This window comes from Polistes canadensis, unplaced genomic scaffold (genome assembly GCF_001313835.1).
Source record: "Polistes canadensis isolate GaletaPanama2010 unplaced genomic scaffold, ASM131383v1 scaffold_80, whole genome shotgun sequence".
In the NCBI taxonomy this organism is placed as follows: Eukaryota; Metazoa; Arthropoda; class Insecta; order Hymenoptera; family Vespidae; genus Polistes; species Polistes canadensis.
In genome coordinates, this window is record NW_014569627.1 from 495,590 (window position 1) to 518,799 (window position 23,210).

At 37.2% G+C, this 23,210-nt stretch overlaps 1 protein-coding gene across 6 annotated transcripts in view; it reads right to left on the minus strand.

Annotated features, from left to right (window-relative positions):
- Window positions 1-1,740: 1,740 nt before the first annotated feature.
- The window catches only part of LOC106786729 (ubiquitin carboxyl-terminal hydrolase 48-like), a 55,196-nt gene continuing 33,726 nt past the window's right edge, over window positions 1,741-23,210 (minus strand). For all 6 annotated transcript variants that reach the window (XM_014748441.1, XM_014748439.1, XM_014748442.1 and 3 more), the window contains exons 17-18: window positions 7,130-7,214; window positions 1,741-1,924 (exon numbers count right to left, since the gene is read on the minus strand). In XM_014748441.1, coding sequence (XP_014603927.1) covers window positions 1,902-1,924; window positions 7,130-7,214 — 108 coding nt within the window. In that variant the 3' untranslated portion in view covers window positions 1,741-1,901. The remainder of the gene's footprint in view (window positions 1,925-7,129; window positions 7,215-23,210) is intronic.

Here is a 23,210-nt window from a genome sequence, read left to right on the forward strand (position 1 = left end):
ACCCTTTTCTTCCCACCCTTTCTCTCTGATCCTTCGCTCCTTCTTCTTCTTCTTCTTCTTCTTCTTCTTCTCCTCCACTTTCAGACTCGGTTTAAAGCTCAAACTAATTAACGTGCGAGTATTTTAACTTCTTCGTTGCTATATTATATCGAGGAACCATAAGTCGATCATTATCGTTATCGTAATCACCATTATGATCATAGTTGTCCTTCTATTGAAACAACTATTATACTGAGATATCATTTTTTTTTACTAATCAAAAATCTTCTTTTAATACAAAGAATGAAATGAACCTATGAATTAATAAGCATAAGTCGATGACTATCGTCACCATCGCGATCATAGTTGTCCTTGGCCCTGAGAAAAAAGATTAAAGAGTTGGAGAGAAAAAATTATGTACGATCGTAGCGACGAAAAAATAACAAGAACAAAAAACTCATGCAGTATCTGGATGAAAGAATGACAATAAAGATAAACGTATTTTCATAAAAATTCAAACTCAATTTTCCACTATTATTATTATTATTATTATTATTATTATTGTTATTATATTATTATTATCATCATTATTATTAATAATATTAATAAATGATAAAGTATTTTTACTCTTTCCTTTTTTTTTCTTTTTTATCTTCGTCTTAGATTAAATCTACAATCCTTTATTACAAGTTTTTTTTTTCACGATAGAAATCACAGAGCGCACTTAGCTACAAACGCAGGGTAGGTGGAGGGTGGTGTATGTTTTATTGAATAGAGTTGAGTAAAAGAGGGTACTGGGCGGGGGGGTATGTATTTATGAAGAAAAATGTATTGTCGGCGAAATGACCGCGTAGGAATAATCTATTTTCATTGTGTATCATCCTAAAACGCATAAACAATATTCTAAAAAAAAAAAAGAAAAAAAAGAAACAAGATGCTAAATTAGAATATCTGAATATTCTATCTACGTATGGCTGTAATATTATGTGTCTGTGTGTATATTTGCGCGATGATCATTGAAAAAATGCTTTTGATAACTTAATAGTTAAAATCTTTTAAAATAAACTATATGATGAGATCTTAACCTTTTCGTTACTACAACAAATAATCCATATAATACGGGTCATATACATGCAAAGGCCCCACCGATCTATATATAAGAGTCGTATAGAATAAAACCATGCCCTATGCACGAGCGAATTTTACCTGGAACGATACTCGTGGTAAAGCATGCCGTAACGAAAGGGTTAAAGAATACCTTCATCTCTCGGTGAGTATACATAGCACCGTGTTTTATGGTTGCACGTTAATCGAACAACTCTGTTAATATCGTCTTTCCTTTCTTCGATAAGAATATATATATATTATATATATATATATGCTTTAAAGAATGTAAGATAAGTATAGACAACGCGACATTTGTGCAATTTTTTTATTGACCAATTTTCTATCAATGACCGATTTCTCAATAAGAAAAAAAAGGAAAGACGATATTTGTTGTTCCTTTTTTTTTGTCTTTTTCGAATTTTTTCCTATGATTCATATTTCTCTTTCTAAATAAACGAATTTACTACATCGTGCGATATTAAAAAGAAGAAGGATGAAAGAAACTTCAACTACGATTAACATTTTCCAACGAGTTTCTTCTTCTTCTTCTTCTTTAGTCAAATCGAACGATGTATTGTAGCACGATATAATATTTCCATATATATATATATGTATATATTTATATATATGTTTATATACATATATACATAAATACACGTATCTGTGGAGTATTTATATGTATATATGTATTTACATAATATTATTAGCTCGCGTAGAAAAATATTTTATGCCGCCCATTGGCTATCCGTTTAATAAAACCGTTCTAAGGTTTTCAACGTAATATTTGACTACTACCAAAAATCGAGTCTCGCAGATCAGCTTGGCACCAATTCGGTTCCTGCAACAAAATAAAATTCAATTAAATTATTTCCGTTGTATGTAATACAAATATCGATTGAATAGATTCTTTCTTTCGATCATAAGCAGCAAGTCAATGTTATTATTAAATAATTGCATTAAATATAAAACATCATTTATGAATATTTCGAATGAATTTGTTTATGTCTCATTGTGAGACATAACTTCAGGGAAATTGGTGAGGTTTTATTTCAATCAAATAATCTGACATTGGACCCACGTTTAAAAATGACAAATATCCCGTTTAAACGCGCGTAATAATATTTATTAACATTTGTTATAATCATATTGATGATTTTTGTTCTTTTTTTTCTATTTCTATCACATTTCTTTCCGAGTTATCTTAAGTTTCTTCGAGTTTTCATCCGAAAAAGGAAGGAATTGACTTCGATGCATTGTCCTTACTATTGTCTTCAACCGAATGTCTGTGTATATCGTGATTTCCAGAAGAGTGAACGTACGTCGGTTAGGCGAACGAACGAACGAACGAACGAACATTTTGTTGTGTTCGAAATAGAGAATCGAACAGGGAGTTTGGCTTTTTCGCTCGGCTGACTTTTCCGAAAGGTTTTTCTCAGTCCTTGTAGTAGCATATACAACCGGAAGTTAGCCAAAGTTGAACCCTTTTCCACCGTATATACTTTTTTTCTTTCCTTCGACTTTCTTCCACGGTTCACAGAATTTCTTTCGGGAAAAAGAAAGAAAAAAAAGAAAATGACGAGATAAATAGCTCAAAGTTTACAAAGTTAATCAAACCATGTACAAAATGTATACGAACAATTAGAAAGAGGGAGGGTGTGGTTGTTTTCTACGTGTAAAAATAAATCACAGAAAAAAAAAACATTTATTTTTTTCATTCCAAGATTCATTCTAAATTTTCAAGAAAATCTTACGAACCCTACAGAAAGAAGAAGAACAAAAAAAAGAATAAGAAAAGGAACGAAAGAGCGGAAGAGATGATTTCAAGGTCGATAATATCCAAGCTTCTTAAAAACACATTAAGAAAAGAAATAGTCGTAGATTAGGACGATATATAGAAAGAAGAAAAAAAGTAGGAGGGGAAACGAAAGAAATTTGGGGGAAAAAAAATATATATATATCGTTAAAAAAAAAACACGATGACGTTGAATTGATAGAAAAACGTATCAAACGTTCTCATAACTGACCTATTTTTCTAACAACCGTCAAGGTCGAGCTTTACGAGTCTTGGAAGGAGAAAGAAAGGGAAGAGACATGGGTTGCGAGGATGATCAGGGTGAAATTGATGGGTAGGTCTCTCTCGATGTTACGAACGTATGCCTGTGCGAAAGAGTAAATGTGTGTGTGTGTGTGTGTGTAAAAGAGAGAGAAAGAGAGATGTTCTTCTCGATCCTCCCTCAGCACCTCGTCTTAGTTGACTATGACAAATAATTGCCGAAGCTTAACATAAGCCAGAGGCGGTATACTTAGCTAATAGCAAAAAAGGATACGATAGAGCGTTTGTATGTTGGTGTGGTATCTTTCTATTCTTTCTACTTTACCTTCTTCTCTCTCTCTCTCTCTCTCTCTTTCTTTCTCTCTCTCTCTCTCTCTCTCTCTCTCTCTTTCTCTCTCTCTTTCTCTCTCTCTTTCTATTTCATAGTCACCCTTCTCGGTTCCCTTCGTTATTCTAAAGAGAAGGAAAGAAAAAGAAAGATAGAGGGAGTCGACAAGTTCCACCGTGAAATTCTTGCGAGAGACGTTTCTGATATAAAAAGAAAAAGAAAGGAAAAAAACATCCAAGATGCATTTGCATTGTACGGAATAAAAACCATTCCGTCCTACGTTAGCAAAGCTAGAGAAGGACGGAGAGCATTATTTCTCGCCTATATTTTAGAGAAATAGGATAGTTCACGTTTTTACGACGACTTCGAATGTCACGAGATGTCACGATAACGTTGAGAATGAATTTACGTTTACATTCTATTGGATTGTTCGGGAAATGTAATTTTCTATTTTTTTTTTCGATACTTAATAACGAAGGATTTTCTCGTTATTGAATATTTTCTGAGATCACTTTGATTTTTTCATTTTTGATACGATGCCAAGAAAAAAGGAAAAAAAATCTATTCGAAGGATTTCAAATCGTGTCTGTAGTGTTCATTGCTAAATTGTAAAATGATTTTGAGGATTAGAGTATAAAGTAAATATCCTTGTAAAAAAAATAATAATAATAATAACAATAATAACGCGTAATATTGTATAATTTAAATTGTAAATAAAAAAATAGGATTGAACGTGTTACGACGTCTTAAACAAACTAGACAGAGGTATTTTTTCGAAAAAGAGGGCCCGAAAATAGTTATCGTTCTTGGGAGTAGTCGATGAAAATGCTTAGGTTCCAAGCGAAACGACATAATGATTTTTAGCCAGCGGTGAAGATTGCGAGAGTAGAAGAAAGACAAAGAGAGAGAGAGAGAGAGAGAGCCTGCACAACTCAACTTTCTCTCTATCTCTTTCTCTCGTTCTAGTTGTTCCATCTATACGAAGAGAAAAAGGTTCTTCCCTTTTTCGAAACTTATACTTATTATTACATTATCTCGTGCTCTAGTATAATTTCCGACGATGGTTAGAGAAGCCGACAGAAGATGATGAGTAAGAGAAAGAGAAATACGAATACCGAATACGTATACAAAGATGAAGATGAAAATGAAGATGAAGATGAAGATGAAGATGAAGTAAAGAAGATAAAGGAGAAGAGAAAAATAATAGTCGGCTTAGAAGAGATGTGTTTTCTAAAGTCGTTCGCGCATAATCGCCGCCTATACGCTGCTGTTCTCTCTCTCTCTCTCTCTCTCTCTCTCTCTCTCTTCTCTCTCTCTCTTCTCTCTCTCTCTTCTCTCCTTTCCACAACTGCAGTAAGAAGAATGAGAGTGCAAAAGAGAGAAAGAAGAGAGAGAGAGATGGTTCTCTCTCACGGTGACAGGTGCATCCTCCTCTCCTCCTTTCTTCTGTCGAGTCAAACAGCGAGCACCAAGGCACGACGACGATAATGTCTTCATCTCCCGCCCCATTCCTTCCTTCCGTTCGCTTCTTTTCTTTTCTTTTCTTTTCTTTTCTTCTCTCCTCTCGCGACTACTAGTTTTTCGCGACACGAGACTTCTTTCACGCTCGCGCTTACAATCTTTAGCTTAATAGTTCCCGAGCAAAGGATGTGTCAATGGGGTGGGAGGAGTTTAGGTTATCATCATCATCATCAACATCACCATCGTCATCGTCGTCATCTTTCCGATCATTTCAAACGTGAAATCATTCAACCTGAATGATCTCTCTAAATCTCTCTCTAAATTAATGCATCGAAATGAACAATTATTTATTTTTTACTTTTTCTCGATACTCAAATCTTAGTCTTTTACTTTCTGTTAAGAGAAAAATATATTGAATAAATTAGAATTCGATTAATCTTTTAATTAAGTTAAAAAAAAACAACAAATAAAGAAAATGACGTGCAATAATAGACAAATATTTCATATATTATTAAAAAAAGAACGAATGTGTGTGTAAAATAATTGATAAATATATATATGTGTGTGTAATAGTTTGGAACACTCAAATGTTCTTTGAACACTTTTAACGTGAGAAAACTTGCGTGTTCATGAATGTACTTCGGAGTTTGCAGAGCTCCTTAATAAACTCAGTTCGCGAAAACCATTAATAACCTACTGCCTTGGCAAAGGAGGATAAGCGTGGAAAAGAGGAAAGCTTGGAACGAAGAGAGGGTTGGAAACCACCACCTCGTTCGTGCTAAACTTTTGGAATGTTTCGAATCGAGTGGCTTCTTTCCCTCTCACACTCTTATTATACTTATTACATTACTTGGAACTTTACATGGAGAAGAATACATGAAAATAATGTTTCAATAATTTTTAAAACAATATTTTTCCCATTTAAAAGATAAAGATTCTTATTAAAAATTTGGCTAGCACACGAATTCAAACGTAAATACGTAATTAAAAGTTCCAATAAAGACTCCACAGAATAGAATTTTACATATATAACGAGATTTATAAAATAAATATAATTTATTTATATATATGAGAAAGTATATTAATTTAAATTTACAACACCGATAGCGTTCGTACCGAAAAAGAAACTAAGACCGATTTTACATTAATTCTTTTTTTCTCCTCATTAAAAAACAAATGTTTAACAATTTTTTCATTAACTTTATAAACGAGACGACTTATGTAGATCGTACACTGATTCATATAAACGCGTATGGAAGACCCCGTAAATTGATTTATCAGAATTCTATCTAAGAGGAAGTTTAAAAGAAGAGAAGAAACACATACATCGAAAGAATTCGATTTCCGTAAATCGAATTTAACGTAGGAAAAGTAACGCGAGATCTTAGGTAAAAGGGAAAAATAGAGAGGAAAGGGAAAGAAAAAAATAAGCGAGAGTGAGAGTAAAAGAAAGAAAGAAAGAACGTCGAGAGTAGTCCTAATGCGACGTATCAATATACGCGGAACCAACGAGATAGTGGTGATAGGCCAATATCGCATAAGTGCCTCGATTCGCCGTCATTTGTTACGTTTTGTTCGGGTCTAAGTAATTTAAGAGTCACCCCTTGTGCACAGAGAAAGGAAATCGGGGGTGGTTTCTCTCTTGGTATCTCGAAAGACAGTTGGAATACGATAGACAAGAGGAAAAAAGGAAGGAAGGAAGGAAAGGTAGTAGTAGTAGTAGTAGTAGCAGTTATGATGATGGTGGTGATGGTGGTAGTGATGGTGGTGGTGGTGCACTTCGCTTCCTTTCTTCGGCAAATCGCAGCATATTTGTCAGATTTTTGTTAAAGAACAAAACCTATCCCGATCTTTCCTCCTTCCAACAACGGGACACAAAAGAAAAGAGACGAAAGACCCGAAGGAAGACGTCCTCTGCCTCACTTAAGTGGATTGCTTTCGCTTCTCCTAACTCATATATATATATATATATATATATATACACGTTAGATATAAGACATACGGTATATGTATATGCGAATGTGTGTTAGAAACACCCAAGTATTAATACGAATCTTCTTCTTCTTCTTCTACTCTGGCAACAACAGCAGACAGCCGCCGCGTTTGATTTCGCGCACTTCTCTCGATTTATATTTCGAAATTACGTCTATAAGAGATCATCCATTAGGATCACTAAATTATAACACATATCTCTAACTTACCCTTAAAACCCTTCTCCGGTGACGTAACCTCCATACTTATCACATCCGATTCGACGCTTGGCTCGGTTTCTACTGGCGCGTCGATCTGAAAAATCAAACGAGATTATATATTTATTATAAACAAATATATCCAATCACATATTATTCTTATATGTTTATTTAACATTTATTTTTCTTTTTCTTTTAACCTCCCCTCTCTCCTCTGATTTTAGCGATTTCGACTAATCGCCCTTTCGATTTATCGAATTTAGGGAGGAAAAAGTATCATCGTATTTTTTAGTTACGTCATTTTGTTTCTTTAATTAAAAACCCGTATAAACCTATTGAATTTTATTGTCATCGATTTATTGGAAAAAAAAATTCGATTGATCGACCAATTTTTGTCATCAATTTCGCATAAAATAAAACATGCATTTGAATGAAATCGTCAGTCAACGAGTAAAATTCGTTTAACGAAATAAACCGAATGAAAGATTCCTATAAATGTAATTTGAAACGTGATAAAGCAAAGGAATGGAAGATGTATGTTGAATTTTAGCGATGGCTCGCATAAGAGGACACGTGTTTACAGCTGCCGACGGCCGTAGGAACGTCTTCCCACGCGTCTTCTCTCTGATCGCACACGTGGGATCATCTTTGAATGTGGTGTCAAGAAGAACCCCTTCCTTGCTTTTACTTTGACTTTACGGAACGATCTTTTCGGACTTATATATCTCTCTCACGCTTCGAATAATCTTCGCTATTACTATCAATCGAATATTTAATTAACATTAAGACATATTTTGGATTTTTCTTAACGAACACAATATGAAATATTATTTATATTCGGCAGTATGTTGTAGAATCATTTAAATTTGTTTGAACAAAATTTTTGTTTCTTTTTTTCCCCGACCCCCCGCCACCCTCCCTCTCCCTATCCTATCCTAATTCGATTTTCAGATGATTATTTTTTTTGTCCATCTTTGTCATACGAAAAATTCATTTCTACGATTGTCTTTACGTGAAAATAGAAATAGAATTAGAAGAAGGGAAGAAAAAAAATAGAAAGAAAATTTGTCATAACAAGTAGCACGTAAACCGCGTAGGTGTGATTACGTCTCCGGGATCCCTTTTTCCCACAGGACTAAATATAGCAAGTGTCATACGATGTTCTGGACACACGTGTCTCTTCTAAGACGTTCGTATATAATCGGAGACATCTGGTCGATGTTTCCTGCTAGTCGCCTATAGTCTCTCTCGTCTCTACACGGTATGATTTATGATATTTTCGAACGATGAATTTTCGTAGATTAGTTACGAGTACATTATCATCTCAACTGTATTTCCATTTATTTTGTTGACTGAAATTAAACACGTAAAAAGAAAAAAAAAAATAGAACGAAAAGAAAAAGAAATAAAGTAAAACAAAATGATAATCGTTTCTCATTGTTTCGCAAAACGTTCCATCATCAACCGCGAGCCGATATTTCCGAAGATCTATCGATCAGTTCGAAAAGCAAAACGTAATTCTAGCGTAACTTGTAGTTTCCTCGAAGTAGTTTCCTTTCCGTTGAAAGATCAAAAGGTAGAAAAGAAGACGTAGTAGTAGAAGATGAAGATGAAGATGAAGATGAAGAAGAAGAAAGAAAAGAAAACAAAATAACGAGTTGTAGAAATAAAGAAAGAAGGAAGGAAAGAAGGAAGGAAGGAAAGGAAGGAAAGAGAAAACGGGTAAAGAGCGTCTACACGGTTTATAAGTCGAGTTTTGAAATGTTCGGGCAATATAGTGAGTTCGTTATGAGCCTCGGTCCGACGTGGTATGGCTCATAATTGCAGACTCCGGACTCGGAAGGCGCACCTCTCGGCACCAAAGTTTAACTTGTCGACTGACACCTATTGTCCACCGAGATAATTCAACTTGAAACTAAAAAAATCGATCGAACGATCGATCGAATTTCTTCCAAATCGGGACGACACCCTTGCCCGATATTTTGCCAATGTTGAAATAATATTTCGTTCGAAAAAATAAGTAGAAATAATTGTGAGGGTTAGAAAGGGGAAGGAAAAGTTGTTTGAAAGAAATTCGACGTTACGGACAAAACATTTCAGACCCGGTACATGAAAATTATTAGTCCGGGAATGTCTTAATCTCTGACGGAGAGTACAGTCTCGCGGTTCTTCGGCTTAACATAAACTTTTATTTTATTTTATTTTTATATTTTCTTTTCTTTTCTTTCTTTCTTTTTTTTCTTTTTTTTTCTACACCGAAAGAGTGTTCCCCCGACGAGACGATGAACTCTCTACCGAGTACCGCTGTTTTCAAAGGAAACGAGGCTCTACTACTCCTAACTTCGAACAAATTATGCCGAGAAAATCGATACCGTGAGTTCCAACTCGAAGAAGATATCTTTTTATTTTTAAATCTTTCTACCTCTGTATTTGGATATCTACAAACTTTATAATACACTGATAACGGTCAATACTGTGATAATGTCAATGCCAGGATTTAAAATTTTCGTTAAAATCAATTTTACAAAGTAATCTGATCGAAAAAAAAAATACGTGCAGGAGGAGGCGCATTGGCATAGGCCAGACCAACCATGTTCGAGGTCGATGGAATGAAAGCACACGGTGAACGGGAGAGACACGCGACGAGGGCCGCCAAAGCAAGAAATAAATGATTAATTTCTCTTCGTCGGTTGAAAACGATTTAACGCTACGATTTTCTTATCCTATCGTTACACGTTACGAGATTTCATTCTTTCTTCCTTCTTTCTCTTCTTCTACTACTATCTCGTAGCATGAAAAAGAAAGATCATCGAGCGAAGTTTAAAACTAAACGATGAAGAATTTTTCTACAATGTTTTAACATCGATTCCAATCGGTATCGAAATAAAACACGATATAAAAAGTGTGCAAAAGTGACGAATCATCGTATCCTTAGTCACTAGGATTTTTGCGATAGAAACATCCGAAGTCTATTATATCTATCTTCTATTATTTTTCTTCGAGTCTTTTGTAACCGGTTTAAAATTAAGCGAATGCTCGTGTTATATTCACAGGCTGTCCCAAGTTATTTATCTGTCTACATCAAGAGGGTGAATCTCGCCCTTTCCTCTTCCTCAACCGCCTCTTAATACCGCGAGCCACAGAGTTAATAAACCCAACGTTCCTATCCAAAACCCTTTCTCTTCGTCACTTTCTTAAACAACGTTCGAACATACCCGTTTCTAAAATCTTCATCGTCTGAACATTTCAAACCAATGTTCGGTATTTTCTATTCAATTTGTTCCTATAATTACGAGTTTACAATTAATCTTCCTTTACCGGGGATTTGAAGAACTTTTCAACGAGACCTTTTCAACGGTCACCCCTCTCTCCCCCCTATTCGAGTATTAACCAGTCGTTGCCCCATAGTTACTTAACTTTACCGAATATGCGGGTAACTAGTTTTTTTTTCCAACCAAACCAGACCCATTAACCATATAGAAATATGCATATGCAGATATTTCTTATCACTAAAATAGTATTACCGTGAACCGGTTTAAATTCGTATAGTGAACTCGATACAAGTAGAAGTTACGTGGCGGAAGACCGCTTGGTATATAAATTCAAAGTAGATTAATATTGTCCCCGCGACTGTCGCGGCGCCAAACTTATGGCGCTAATTCAGCCGACGAATTATTACTCGGGGGTTGCCGAGTAAAGTCACCCTCCCCCTGTCCCCACCCTAAACTGCTGCTGGTATTCCTGTGTTTTGTTGAAAGCAGGAGATGATACTGTGTTGTCGTAGTAGTGGAGGAATAGAAACGGGGAGGAAAAGAGAAAGGAGGGCACCCTGTCGTTAATAGAAGTCGTACGTGCCCTACGGGATGTCTCCTCGTAGACTTTCCCTCTCTCTCCCTCCCTTTCTCTCTCTTGGAATGATATTCCTCGGTAACCCAAGAAAATCCTTCGTGATCTGAAGCGAAAATGAAAACACATATACACTACATGGGGCATATATAGTACGTTGCGAAATTCCTAATCGTAAGGAATTGAAATGTTACCACCATTAGCAGCATTTCACGACTATGAAGACGACTAATTTGACGCGTGGAGAACGTTTAAAAAGAAAATATAATAAAAATAAGGTATGGGGTACGTTTACGAAGAGGAGGATCTTTTAAGAAAATGAAGAAAGACCTCGAGACCAGAGAGTATTGTCTCTGTCTCTTGTCCCGTCCCCTCACCACCCTCCCCGTGGCGAGCTAAGAAGTACCGGAGACAACAGCTGTTTAGCATCCTGAATGAAAAAGTGGATGGTAATTATTCAAATTATTTTGAGGAAAAGGGCAGGGTTTTAAAGTCGGCCACCGAGAGTCAACGGAGTCGACGGATATCTTCATACACTTCCCTCCCTCGAGGTCTCTCGTCGGTATCGTGATGTTTTCAATGGGGGAAGGGGGATGGGGAATGAGGGAGGAAGGTATGAAGAAGAAGAAGAAGAAGAAGCTTCCTTTTGGTTAAGTTTACAAAAATTACTCCTCCCTCGCCGCCCCTGTCCCTTTTGTTCTCTAAATAATGGCGTGTTCATCGGTTTCGCGTTAAAAATGTTTCTTATCTACGGCCATTGAGAAATCTCTTACTCTTGTTCGTATAAAAAAAATAAATAAAAAATAAAAAAATAAAAAATTGCTTCGTTTATACCAAAGTCATTATTAAAAAGGGAGGAAGAGGCTCGTTGGCGCGGTCGTTAAGAGAGAGAGACGAATAAGAGAAAGAGAGAAATTGAGAAGATGATGCGAGAAGGTAGAGAGAGAGAGAGAGAGAGAGAGACAGAGAGATTAGATTGTGCGACAGTTTTTAGACGGTCACCGATACCGCAACGGAGGTGTTGTGTGTGGGGAAGTGACTGATGAGTTTTACGCTCGATTGGATAACGGGTGGTGAGGAGAGCTCGACACTCGACCATTTTTGTACTTTTTTTTTATATTTTTCCAATCCCCTACCTACCCTTACCTCCCACCCTCGATTCTAACTTCTCCAGTTAACTATCGCGACGATGACGTTCGACCTAAATATCGACGGACTTTCTTTCTCTCTCTCTCTCTTTTTCTCTTTCTTTTCGTCAAAGATCCTTTCTTCTCTGAGAAAAATCATTAGATTTTGCATAGAGATATTATAATTGTAATTTTTCCTTAACGGTGATTTCTTCTTCTTCATTAGACCGAATAACCGGTCTACTTTTGTTTTTAATACTAGGAATAATAAATAAATGAATAAAATCGATTACTATGAGAGAGAACGAGATTAAGTGGATAGATCGATAAATAATTTTAAAAAAGTACGAGAGAGAGAGAGAGAGGAGTAACTAAGTTCGATGTTCCGACCGATCGAACAGAAAGTAGGAAGAATGTTCGTAGTCGATAAAACGGTTGGTTCACGTAAGACGATGAATTAAAGACGTGACTCAGCGATTTCGGAATGCCTTGGACGATCGTTGAAAGAGATGAAAGAAAGAAAAAGAAAAAGAGAAAGAGAGAGAGAGAGAGAGAGGAACGGTTAGACTAGAACGATGACAATGTAAGATTTCCGCGCGATCGAGCCGTGCCACTTGATTTAGACATGGTGCGTGATACATGCCACCTAAAATTCGGCCCCAAAATGAGTTCGAGTAGGGCATTCAGGGTGATGCCTGGCTCTGATGATCGCGTAGAAGCTTGGAAGAAGGAACAAGAAGAACAAGAAGAAGGAGAAGAAGAAGAAGAAGAAGAAGAAGCACTCAGCGTTTCTCACCGAAAAAGAAAGAGAAAGAGAAACGGAGACTACGACGTCGACGACGACGTCGACGAGGAGGACGAGGACGAGGACGAGGACGACGACGAAAACGACGAAGCATGTTTCCGCTGTGCACAAAGACTGCCTTCATGATATTTCTCGCCCATCACTATCCTCGTCCTCGTCCTCCTCGTCTTTCTCTTCATTGACATCTTTTCGGTCGTCCAATTTCTCAACGTATCATACCATATCTTATTTCTTTTGAGAAGAAAATAAAAAAAGAAAAAACATAGAATATTTTTATAAGGATATTCATAGAAAGGTATGTGTTAATAGTTAATGAAATGGTTATCAAAAACGATTAGGATGATCGTTACTCGATGATCCAAGTACTTCTAACAAGTTGCCACCCTTTACCGAAAGAACAGTGAAATGGAGGAAGAGAAGGGTGATAACCTGGCAAATTGCGGAACGTAAAAGATCGCGAACGATTTGCTTCCCTTCTCGGAGACGAGAGAAGAATGGCACGAGCAAGAGAGAGAAAGAGAACGAAGAGAAAGCGAGAAAGAGAAATCACCCCTCGAGGAAACAGGCAGATAGTCGCAGGGTGGTCTTAGTGTGTCGCTTAGCACCCTATCCACGGGGATCTTCTCTATCTCTTTTCCAACCCCTCACTCCCCTCTCTCTCTTCCTCACTCTCTCTCTCTCTCCTTCTCTATCTATCTATTCCCCTTCGCTAGCCTCTTTCAGCCCCCTGGGTGCTGCGTTTGTCGTAAGCATTACTCACTTTCCTAGACGCCTACTCGCAAACCCCAGTCGTCGTCCCCGAGGCTCACTGACTACATTAGGAGACAAATCTTCCTCTTCCTCCTACTTCTTCTCTCCGAGTTGGTCAGGATTCAACGAATAAGGGTGGTGGTGGTGGTGTGCTAGTGACTTGTGCGAGTAACCACGGTGTTTGGGCGCTAGCCGTTTTAACTTACGCTCGCGGAGGAGTAGCCCTAACTGGACCAAAGGAGGAGGAAGAGGAGGAGGAGAGAAACAGAAATATAATCGAGATAGGAGTCCAAAGTCTTCGGTATGATCTATGGAATCTAGACGGCTTTTAACATTTAGAGATTAATCTTTCGTGTTTTGCCACTCGAAACTGGATACCCCTGTGATTATTGTTGTTGAAACTTTGTCACGAGAGTAATCCGATTGATGAAACTACTGAAAATGGTCTGCCACGCTTTCTTTCTTTCTTTTTTTTTTTAATTCTCCACGAGTTCCAATTATGCGAAAATTGTCGATAGTCGAGATGAGATCGTCATACTTTGAAAAAAGGAAAAAAAGAAAATAAAAAATCATTCCATAGGAAGTTTGTTTGTCTAACAATATTAACGAGAACGGTAGGTCTGTTAGTATATCGACGTGTATTCGAGAGACCACTTGTTCGAAACAGCAACCTGTAGAGGCTGGCATACCGCACGGTTCACAAGTGCGTGTATGTACAAGAGTGAGCGAGAAATAAAGAGAGAAAGAGAGAGAGCAGAAGAGACGGAGGAATTCAGGGTTACCATCCCAGCCAAATATAGATCGGAGTGTATGTGGGAACACGTGTACGCAACCATAAATATCCGCTGTGCGTTTCGTGAACGTCATAAAAGCATCCTCCTCTTTCTTTCTTTCTCTCTTTCTCTCTCTCTTTCTCCCACCCTCTTCTCTAACTCTCTCGCACTCTTTTAAAAGTACTCACATCAGTCTTTCTATCCGTACAATATTATTATGTCAGAGATTTCAGGGCGCGAACGTTCAAGTTTTTCTAACTATACTCAAAGAGAGAATGATAGCCGATACTCCCCCACCCTACCTCCTACCCCCCAGCCCTTCCCTCACCTTCTTCTTCCTCTACCTTTAAACAAGGACGAACTTACCGAGTAGGACTACCGCGATAATCCAAACACTCGTAAAACTGTATCGAGTTTTATATACCCAGCCGGATATAGTCCAACTTTACGATCTGTTTCATTTACTTTTACGATCCCCTCCCCTCTTTCTTTCTTTCTCTCTCTCTCTCTCTCTCTCTCTCTCCTTTCGCCGTACTAATACGACCGAAATATTCAAAGTTAATGTTCTCGATTGATAAACGATGCGAAGAATTTACCAGAGATTAAACGAACTCAACAAGAGAAAAAGAAAATTAATAACGAGGAGAGACAAGGCCAAGGAAAATATATATTTTAATTTTTTCTTTTTTATGGAAACAAAAAAAGAGAGACAGAGAAGTATAAAGAAAGAAAGAATTGACTTGAATTATTCTTTCGAATGTTTCGTAGAAAGAGAAAGAGAAAGAGAGAGAATTTGTTGGTGTGTAACCCTATAAGAGATGATATAAAAATACAGTGGAATACTTGGGAGAGTACTTTCAGACGTATGTAATAAAGTATACTCTTTCTCTCTCTCTCTCTCTCTCTCTCTCTCTCTCTCTCTCTCTCTCTCTCTCTCTCTCTTTCGCTTGCTTGGTTGCTTGGTTCGAGCTCTCCCGCAGCCGCAAGCACGATGCCGTCGTTCTGGCACGCCACATGTCCCTCGACAGAGAGCAAGAGGAAAAAGACCAAGTATCTCGGTGGAAAAGAAGAAGAAGAAGATGAAGAAGAAGAAGAGAGAACCATCGAGAAGGTTAATCTGAAAGGGAGCGGTGCTTGGTGGGCGGTGGTTTGTCGAGGCCCGGTTGCGACGAGGTTTGCATCAACAAACAGAAGCTTAGTTGTTACTGCTTAGGATGACTGAGGAAGGAGCCATCAAGTGGGTTTGATATGGACACCACCGTTTAAACTTCAATATCTTCTTGAAACTCTTCGAATACATGATACATAACACATTGTAATACGTGTCAGTTATTACGACAGTATGACTGAATTCAAAGAAATTTTAGCATAATGAATATTTTGACGATTTGATTATATATATTTCTATAACATTTTGTCGATTTATAATGCATTATTATCTTAATTATATCGACACAAATTAATAATATTGTCTTTGTTAGAAAAATGTAACACCCCAATATATGAGTTTAATAATTAAACGACAAATGTTTATAACGTGTTTCTTGAATAAATAGAAAAATAATGAAATAATGATCAACACACTCTAGTAGTTTAGTTTCCCGATAAGCAAAGTCAATATACGATAGGCATAGTCGAGTTATGGTATAACCGGGCTCGCGGCTACGGACCATAACTTATTCAGCGTTTAAGGGTGCCGAAGTTAAAGAAGGAGAGGAGGAGAAGGAGGAGAAGGAGGGATCATAAATCATGGCATTTTCAGATTTTCTTTTATCGGTAGTTCTCTAGCCACGCCGGTTGTGACCACGACTGACCCAACGCCCATAAATATCCCTATTAATATTAACTTAGGCTTTTGCCTAGGAGCTGAGAATCGCGAGTGTCCAAAAAGGAGAAGTTTTGCTTATATATATATATATATAAAGAAAAAAAATATCTATATATATTCGACGGTGAGAGAGAAAGGGCAAAGGGAGAGAAAGAGAGAAAGAATATGATAGAAAAAAAATCTCGTATGCTAGGGACGAATCTCATATAGGACGCAGCTGGGAATTGGGTAAGCGTCCCCGAAAAATTCATGGCGTCTCCTCTACCTCTTTTCTCTTCTTCCCTTTTCTATCCGTTAGACAACGAATCAAAAGAGGAGAAAGAAGAGAAAATGATACTAAACGATCGTTATCGTTTACGTTTGCGCGTTCTGATCGTTCAGATATCGTTCGTGAAAGAAGGAAATTGTGTGAAATAGGGAATTTATCCGTGAAATGTTGATATTATAAACGACGTGTATAGGCAAATGAGTAATGTCAGCAATCTCCCAGGGAAACCAAATCGATTAGGATGCGTATCGGGCTCTAATCTTACCGATCTAAAATCATTTTCTTTGAAATAACATCGCACACGTGTATAGATTATATGTATATGTTACCGTCATAGCCGGAAATCCGCCATTGCTAGTAATTCCTAGCCATTCTCATTACCAAAACTTTTCAAAGAAATTGCAAAGATGCACAATTTACAGCATTGCATTCTCTGATATTTCCGATTCATCGGAAGGCGCTTTGCATTGATGAGAATGCCGAGAAATTACTAGCAATGGCGGATTTCCGGCTATGACGGTAACACATATATATGTACATGAAATTATATTTCTAATCGTTAAATTAAAAACAATAATTAAAATGTTATATATATTTGCATATGCATAAAATATATTATTAATGAGATAAATATTTGTATGTGTATAGTATATATACCTATATAATATTTTATTTTATATAAAGTTATGATAAATTATTTTAATTATTAAATTAAACATAATATTTTAAATATTCCATATATTTGCATATGCATAAAACATATTATTATTAAGATAATTATGTATATATGTAGTATATTTAAATAGGATATATCGTATGCACTTACTTTTATAAGATTAGTATAAAAACTTGGTAAAATTGTCTGCCTAATTGCCAAAGAAACGCGACAGATGTTGCCTTGATCGTCGTTCGAACGTTATTGTGTATTTCTGTAAACAATCAGTCTTCTTTCATAAATCATCTCTGTGCATAATCGATAATAAGAAATTTTTCCTAAATAGGTCATACCGTTTATATACAATCGATGTTAACCGTATTATTAAAATAAATTCTATTCCTTCATGAGTTAATTTTGAAAATAAAAGTGGAAATATTTCAGGTTTTGAATTTATATGTGCATGTTTATTTGTATGTATATGCGTTAAATACTAAACGTTATCAATAAAATAAGTATACGATGTACAATACGATCATAAAAAAATTAAAAAAGAAAAGAAAAAACAAACAAATCTCAAAATTTATAGTGCATAATCGATCGTACACGTTACAATATATGTGATGTACAATAAAAGAGTAAAGTTGAGTAAAAAAATAAAAAAAAAAAGAAAGAAAAAACAAAAAATCGATCTTTCGAAATTGTCGGATTAAAAGGTTCCGAGCGTTAGATTATTTCCAACGCGTGGAGAAACGAAGTCGATGACGATGACGATGCCGTTTAGATCTGCATCGGCTTAATTGATTTATTTCCGAGTGGGCCGACCGGTCAGGTGCAGAGAAAAATAAAGAAAAAGAGAGTGAGAGAGTGAGAGAGAACGATCGGTAGGTAGGCAGCAAAGGATCTTTCCTTCCGAAAGAATCCTTTACCTTTTTGGAACGGGGGAAAGGAAGAAGAAGAAGACCCTTCCATTCCCTTCCTTCCATCGATCTTATCCTTCGCGGTAAGATCCGTTATTAAAGGCAATAATTATAGGACTCCCAACCACTGACACGAAGCTACCGGTCTTTAGGTACCCTAAGAGAGAACAGAATTTCGATCTAATCGTCATCGTGACATGATTTATCGAGTCAATAAAAAAAAAAACAAAAGAAAAAACAAAAGAAAAAAAGAAAAAAATTCTTTTATATGATTCCATCGAAAGAGGATAATTAGAAGTACGAAAGATTTCCTCCAACGATTAGATCGTGTTAGATTAATGAAGAATATATTGTTAGATTAATTGTTAACTCAATGTCTGGATTGATAATTATCTTAAATGAAATCGATCATTTTTTTTTTTTACATCGCTGTATCTATGCTGATAGGGTGAGATAAATTTACGCATTTTGGTCGGACTGTATCAATCAGCGTTGTCGAATAAATGTTAACAATTTTTGTAATTAAAATTATAACTTTTATTTTTGAGAAATAACCTATTTTCACATAGAACACATTTTTCTTCTTATTTTCGTGGATAGTGTATACGTTGACACCGTTTAAAAGGAACATACAATCTCTCAAAGTAGATAAAAAGATTTTCTAATGCGTACAGAATATTATACAGAATAAAATTATTTCTAAAAGTTGTACAAACAAATACCATAAGACGAATGAAAATTGCAAAATTCCAGAAATACCAAACAACTTATATACGTACATAGAGATAGGGCGCAAACGTCGTTCTTTTCCTAAACGAGACGAGACGAGACGAGACGAGACGAGACGAGATGAGACGAGACGAGACAAGACGAAAAAAGAAAAGTCGAAAGAAGGAAGGACTCTGTGGAATCTGATATCGAAAAAAAGTCGATCTTGGTGGACGAGGACCAAAGGAAAAGTAGAGAAGAGGAGACTTTCCGCGATCGCGTTGTTCGGTATGGACAATTAAATCCGAACCTTGTAGAACGGTGCTAATTGTGCAGCTCTCGTAATTAGTGTGCAACGACCCTTATACCCTCGACGGTTCTTTCTGGCTCCTTCTCAGGTGTACGAATGATGAAGATGCTGGCAGAAAGAGAGAGGGCTAAAAAACAAGATCGTTAATTCGAAGATGGTAGTCATCAAGTAACCTACCTATGACCAATTATTATTAACGTTTGTCGCTAGAAAAAAAAAAACAAAAAAATGGAAATTAATTCGAATATAGATCGAATACTTTCCAATCCCTAATCGAATAATATTGAATACGCCTAATTTGTTTGCCACCTTCAAAGATTGTAAATATAAGTTTTTGAACATTTCTATTACGGAGATGTAATACTTTCTTTCGTAATCATCGACATTATCTGCACGAGAGGAAACCCTACGTTTATTTTAAAGAAGAAGAAAAAAAAGAAGAAGAGAAAGAGAAAGATGAAGAAAGCAAAGTGAAAGAGAAATAGCATTTGCTCGAATGCTTCCTCTCTCTCTTTCTCTACTCACGTAAACGTGATCCTCGTTTAACAAGGTAAAGAACTACAGAAGAATAAAAGGCGAAGGGAGGTAGGAAAGGAATCGTGAAGGAACCACGTGGTGTATTTTTCGCGTCTCTGCAAGTTTCTTGCTCGTAGAAACATTGCTGAAGGAAGAAGAGGAAGAAGAAGAAGAAGAAAAGATAAAGAAGGTAGGAGATGGCACTGATGCTGATGCTACTGTTGTTGTTGCTGCTGCGCTGCTATTGGAAGAAACGTTCCCGAAGGGTCCCGCGAAATTTCACGGAATTTCGTTCGCGGAATTCCTCGACGAAGGCCCCAATAGGGGACCCTTTCCTTGGACTCGGTCTTCCTCCTCGTTACCAGAGAATCCACGAAAGGGACTAAAAGGACGATCGATGACGCTATTGGGATTCATTGCGGTTCATCGATTCCCCAAACGGATTTCGATTTGCTAGAAATGACTAGTAGAAAACACATCGCGAAAACACTTTATCCTAACGAATAAAAACAACCAAATAATTATCAATCTTCTTCAAAGATTTTCTAAAACGAAAAATCGGAAAATCCTGTTCTGACCGATTTTTATAAATAAAAAAAAGATCACGTCCGTTTACTCTCCTCAATCCATTCGTATCAATCGATCCAAACGTGGCATTGAAGTCTCCAAATCGTAATAAAATCAACACGATACGAATCCTACGTTGATATCAAACGAACGAACGAATGAATGAATGAAGGAAGGAATGACTCGGATAAACGTTGCGGGGGGGGGGGACCAACCATGCAAATCGATCGATTGATCGATCGATTTATTTTTCGGGTTCGAGCCTCGCGCCTGTTTCTTTTTGCAGGTTCGTGTTGGTTGCTGGGTATATAAAAGAGGTCTATCGGATGTTTCCAATTTTCTGTTGGCGCAGTAGAGTTGCCGCTGGCCGGTTGGTTGGTTGGTTGGCTGACTTGCTGGCTGGCTATGAAGAGAGTCCGTAATACGGGATTCTCTCTTTTGCCAGGACTCGCGTAAGATAGAAAAAGAGAGAAATAAAAGTAACCAAGAGACCGACGAAGAGAGAGAGAGAGAAGGAGCGCGTCCAACGCGGACATTCGTCACACGACATCAAACGCGGGTGCCGCCCGTTGGAGACTCGACGGACCGACTCTAAAGACTCCGCTCGATCAGCCATGAAGAGCACACCGACGAGGAATTGCAAAAAAATAGGGAAAAGTGAAGGGAAGAGAACGAGCTGACTTTGTACCAAACGATATTGCTTCTTGTCGTTATTATCGCCTCTAATGCTCGACTGTCTCTTCCAAAGAGACGCATCTTCCATCTCTCTTTCTCTCTTACTTTTGCTATTCTTGCTGTCTCAAATCCACCCCCCCCCTCACGCTCTGATTTTTACTATCAATCTTATATTTATCATATATTCTTTTGCATACAAATTCTACCCTTACATTAACGAATACTTCTAGAATAATCGTTACTTGTACGATAAAGAAACGAAAATGGTATGGTTGGTAGAGTTGATATTTAAGAGTTAACAGTTAAGTTTATTAAAAATCCAGTCTATGTGTGCGTACAGGTAATTACGTTGATAGAGTTAAAGTTCAAAAATTGAATTTATATTAATATTAATCGACTTATCGTTAGAGAGTCCAACGTCATAATATTACCAACACATATACGAAGAGACAATCGGTGTATTTAAACTGGTAGATTTTTTTTCCCCACCTTCTCCTCCGCTCCTAATAAAAAAAAATAGATAATTTTTAAAGAGTTAACATTTTCAAACAAGATAGACATTTTCTCAATGAATAATATTTCACGTCCTTGAAAGAGAGCGTAGAAAATCGTGATTCCGGTTAGGGAGATAAAAATAAGAAACACCTATAGCTGTTAAGTAAGTAAGTATAGAGAGAGAGAGAGAGAGAGAGAGAGAGAAAGAGAGGTAGATTGGTATATGACTAAACTCGTTAATCTGTATCCATTAACGAAAAAAAGAATAATGTAAGGTGGACGTAGGTAGTAGAGTGGCAAAGATATATCAATTTTGTAAGCGTGACCTTGAATTGCGCGAAGAATGACGTAGCTATATTAAATATCTCGCAAGAAGAAGTTCGATCGGGGCAAGGATCCCCTTGCAAGTCATCCTGGTCATTGTGTTCTCTGATATCCGATCGGTAGCTCAGGATCAAGGATAGAGAATGCTCTTGCTTGCTGCTACAGCAACAACGAAGCAGTAGCAGCTTCACGGTGTACTTTTACAGGCCGGATTTTGTCCTCAAACGTCTGCCTATACAACTAGGACTAGGAATCGTAGAAATTGGTCCGATAATTTGAAGATAAATAAAAAGAATATTTCTATGCATTATATTCTTCTCTTCCACGAATTTACAGAATTATCCTTTAAAAGTCTTTCACGTTTTACGTTTTCGTCGAGAACGACCAATGATCTTTACGATCGGCATTGGATCTCATCTAACGAGCTCCGACTTTACGGACTCTTCTTCTTCTTCTTCCTCTTTTCAAGACGTTGGAATCTCTTCTAAACTCGCCTCCTTTCTACGGAATTGACTCGAACCCCCTCACTCCTCCCCCTTTGCGCTTATTTTCTACTCTACTACTCTAATTTTTCAACTCCGTTGTTACTACGATCGTAAATATGCCGTTTAAAAAGAGCAAAAACTGACTCTTACACGCAAAAGGCTTGTTTGTCATCGTTACGTTTATATCGAATTAATCCTTTAGATATCAACGTTGAATATTCGACGCTTTAAAATATATCTTTTGTAGAATTCACTAATGCAATAATACAAATCGTTTATTATACAGACAGATAAAACTGATAGAAAAGTGGTGTAACCATTACTAATTCGTTTAATCTTATATAAATTGTAATTCATTTTAATATCTAAAAGGATACCACATGAATCAATAGTGCAATGAACACACACACACACACACAGAACGACACGTTAGAAAGAGAAAATAAATATCTGACGCACTTTTCAGGTCAACGCGAGATCGGCGGAGCGTTTAAAATCGGCGAAACGATTTCCAGGTGTAGTCGAGAGGTCTACGTTGAATTCTCCACGGCAAAGCAAAGCAAAGCAAAGCAAAGCAAAGTAAAGCAAGGCGTAGCAAGATAAGGGAAGGGAAGGGAAGATGAGGAAAGGTGAGGCAAGACGATTGCCGATTATAATTCGCAGCTAGTGTAACCACAGCCTGTAAACTAGTCGGAAGATGAGAAGCGATGCCTGCTCGTAATTCTCTTCCTCTCTTTTTTTTTTCACTTGAGAGAGAGAGAGAGAGAGAGAGAGAGAGAGAGAGAGAGAGAGAAGGCACGTCACAAGTTAACGGTTTTAAAGTCTCTCCAAGAGAGTGGCGAGTGGCGAGCGCCGCTCTCTTCTCGGTCGGAGACTCGTTCGACTCGCTTTCATAAAATCAGTCGACTGTGAACGGAGGAATGCGACGGAATGCTGAAATTATTCCAACGACGAGCGCCATCGAACGAACGAACGAACGAACGAACTGACCGAAGAAGAGGAGAGAATTTTTCTTCTCCTCGGCGAGGAATCGCTCAACGA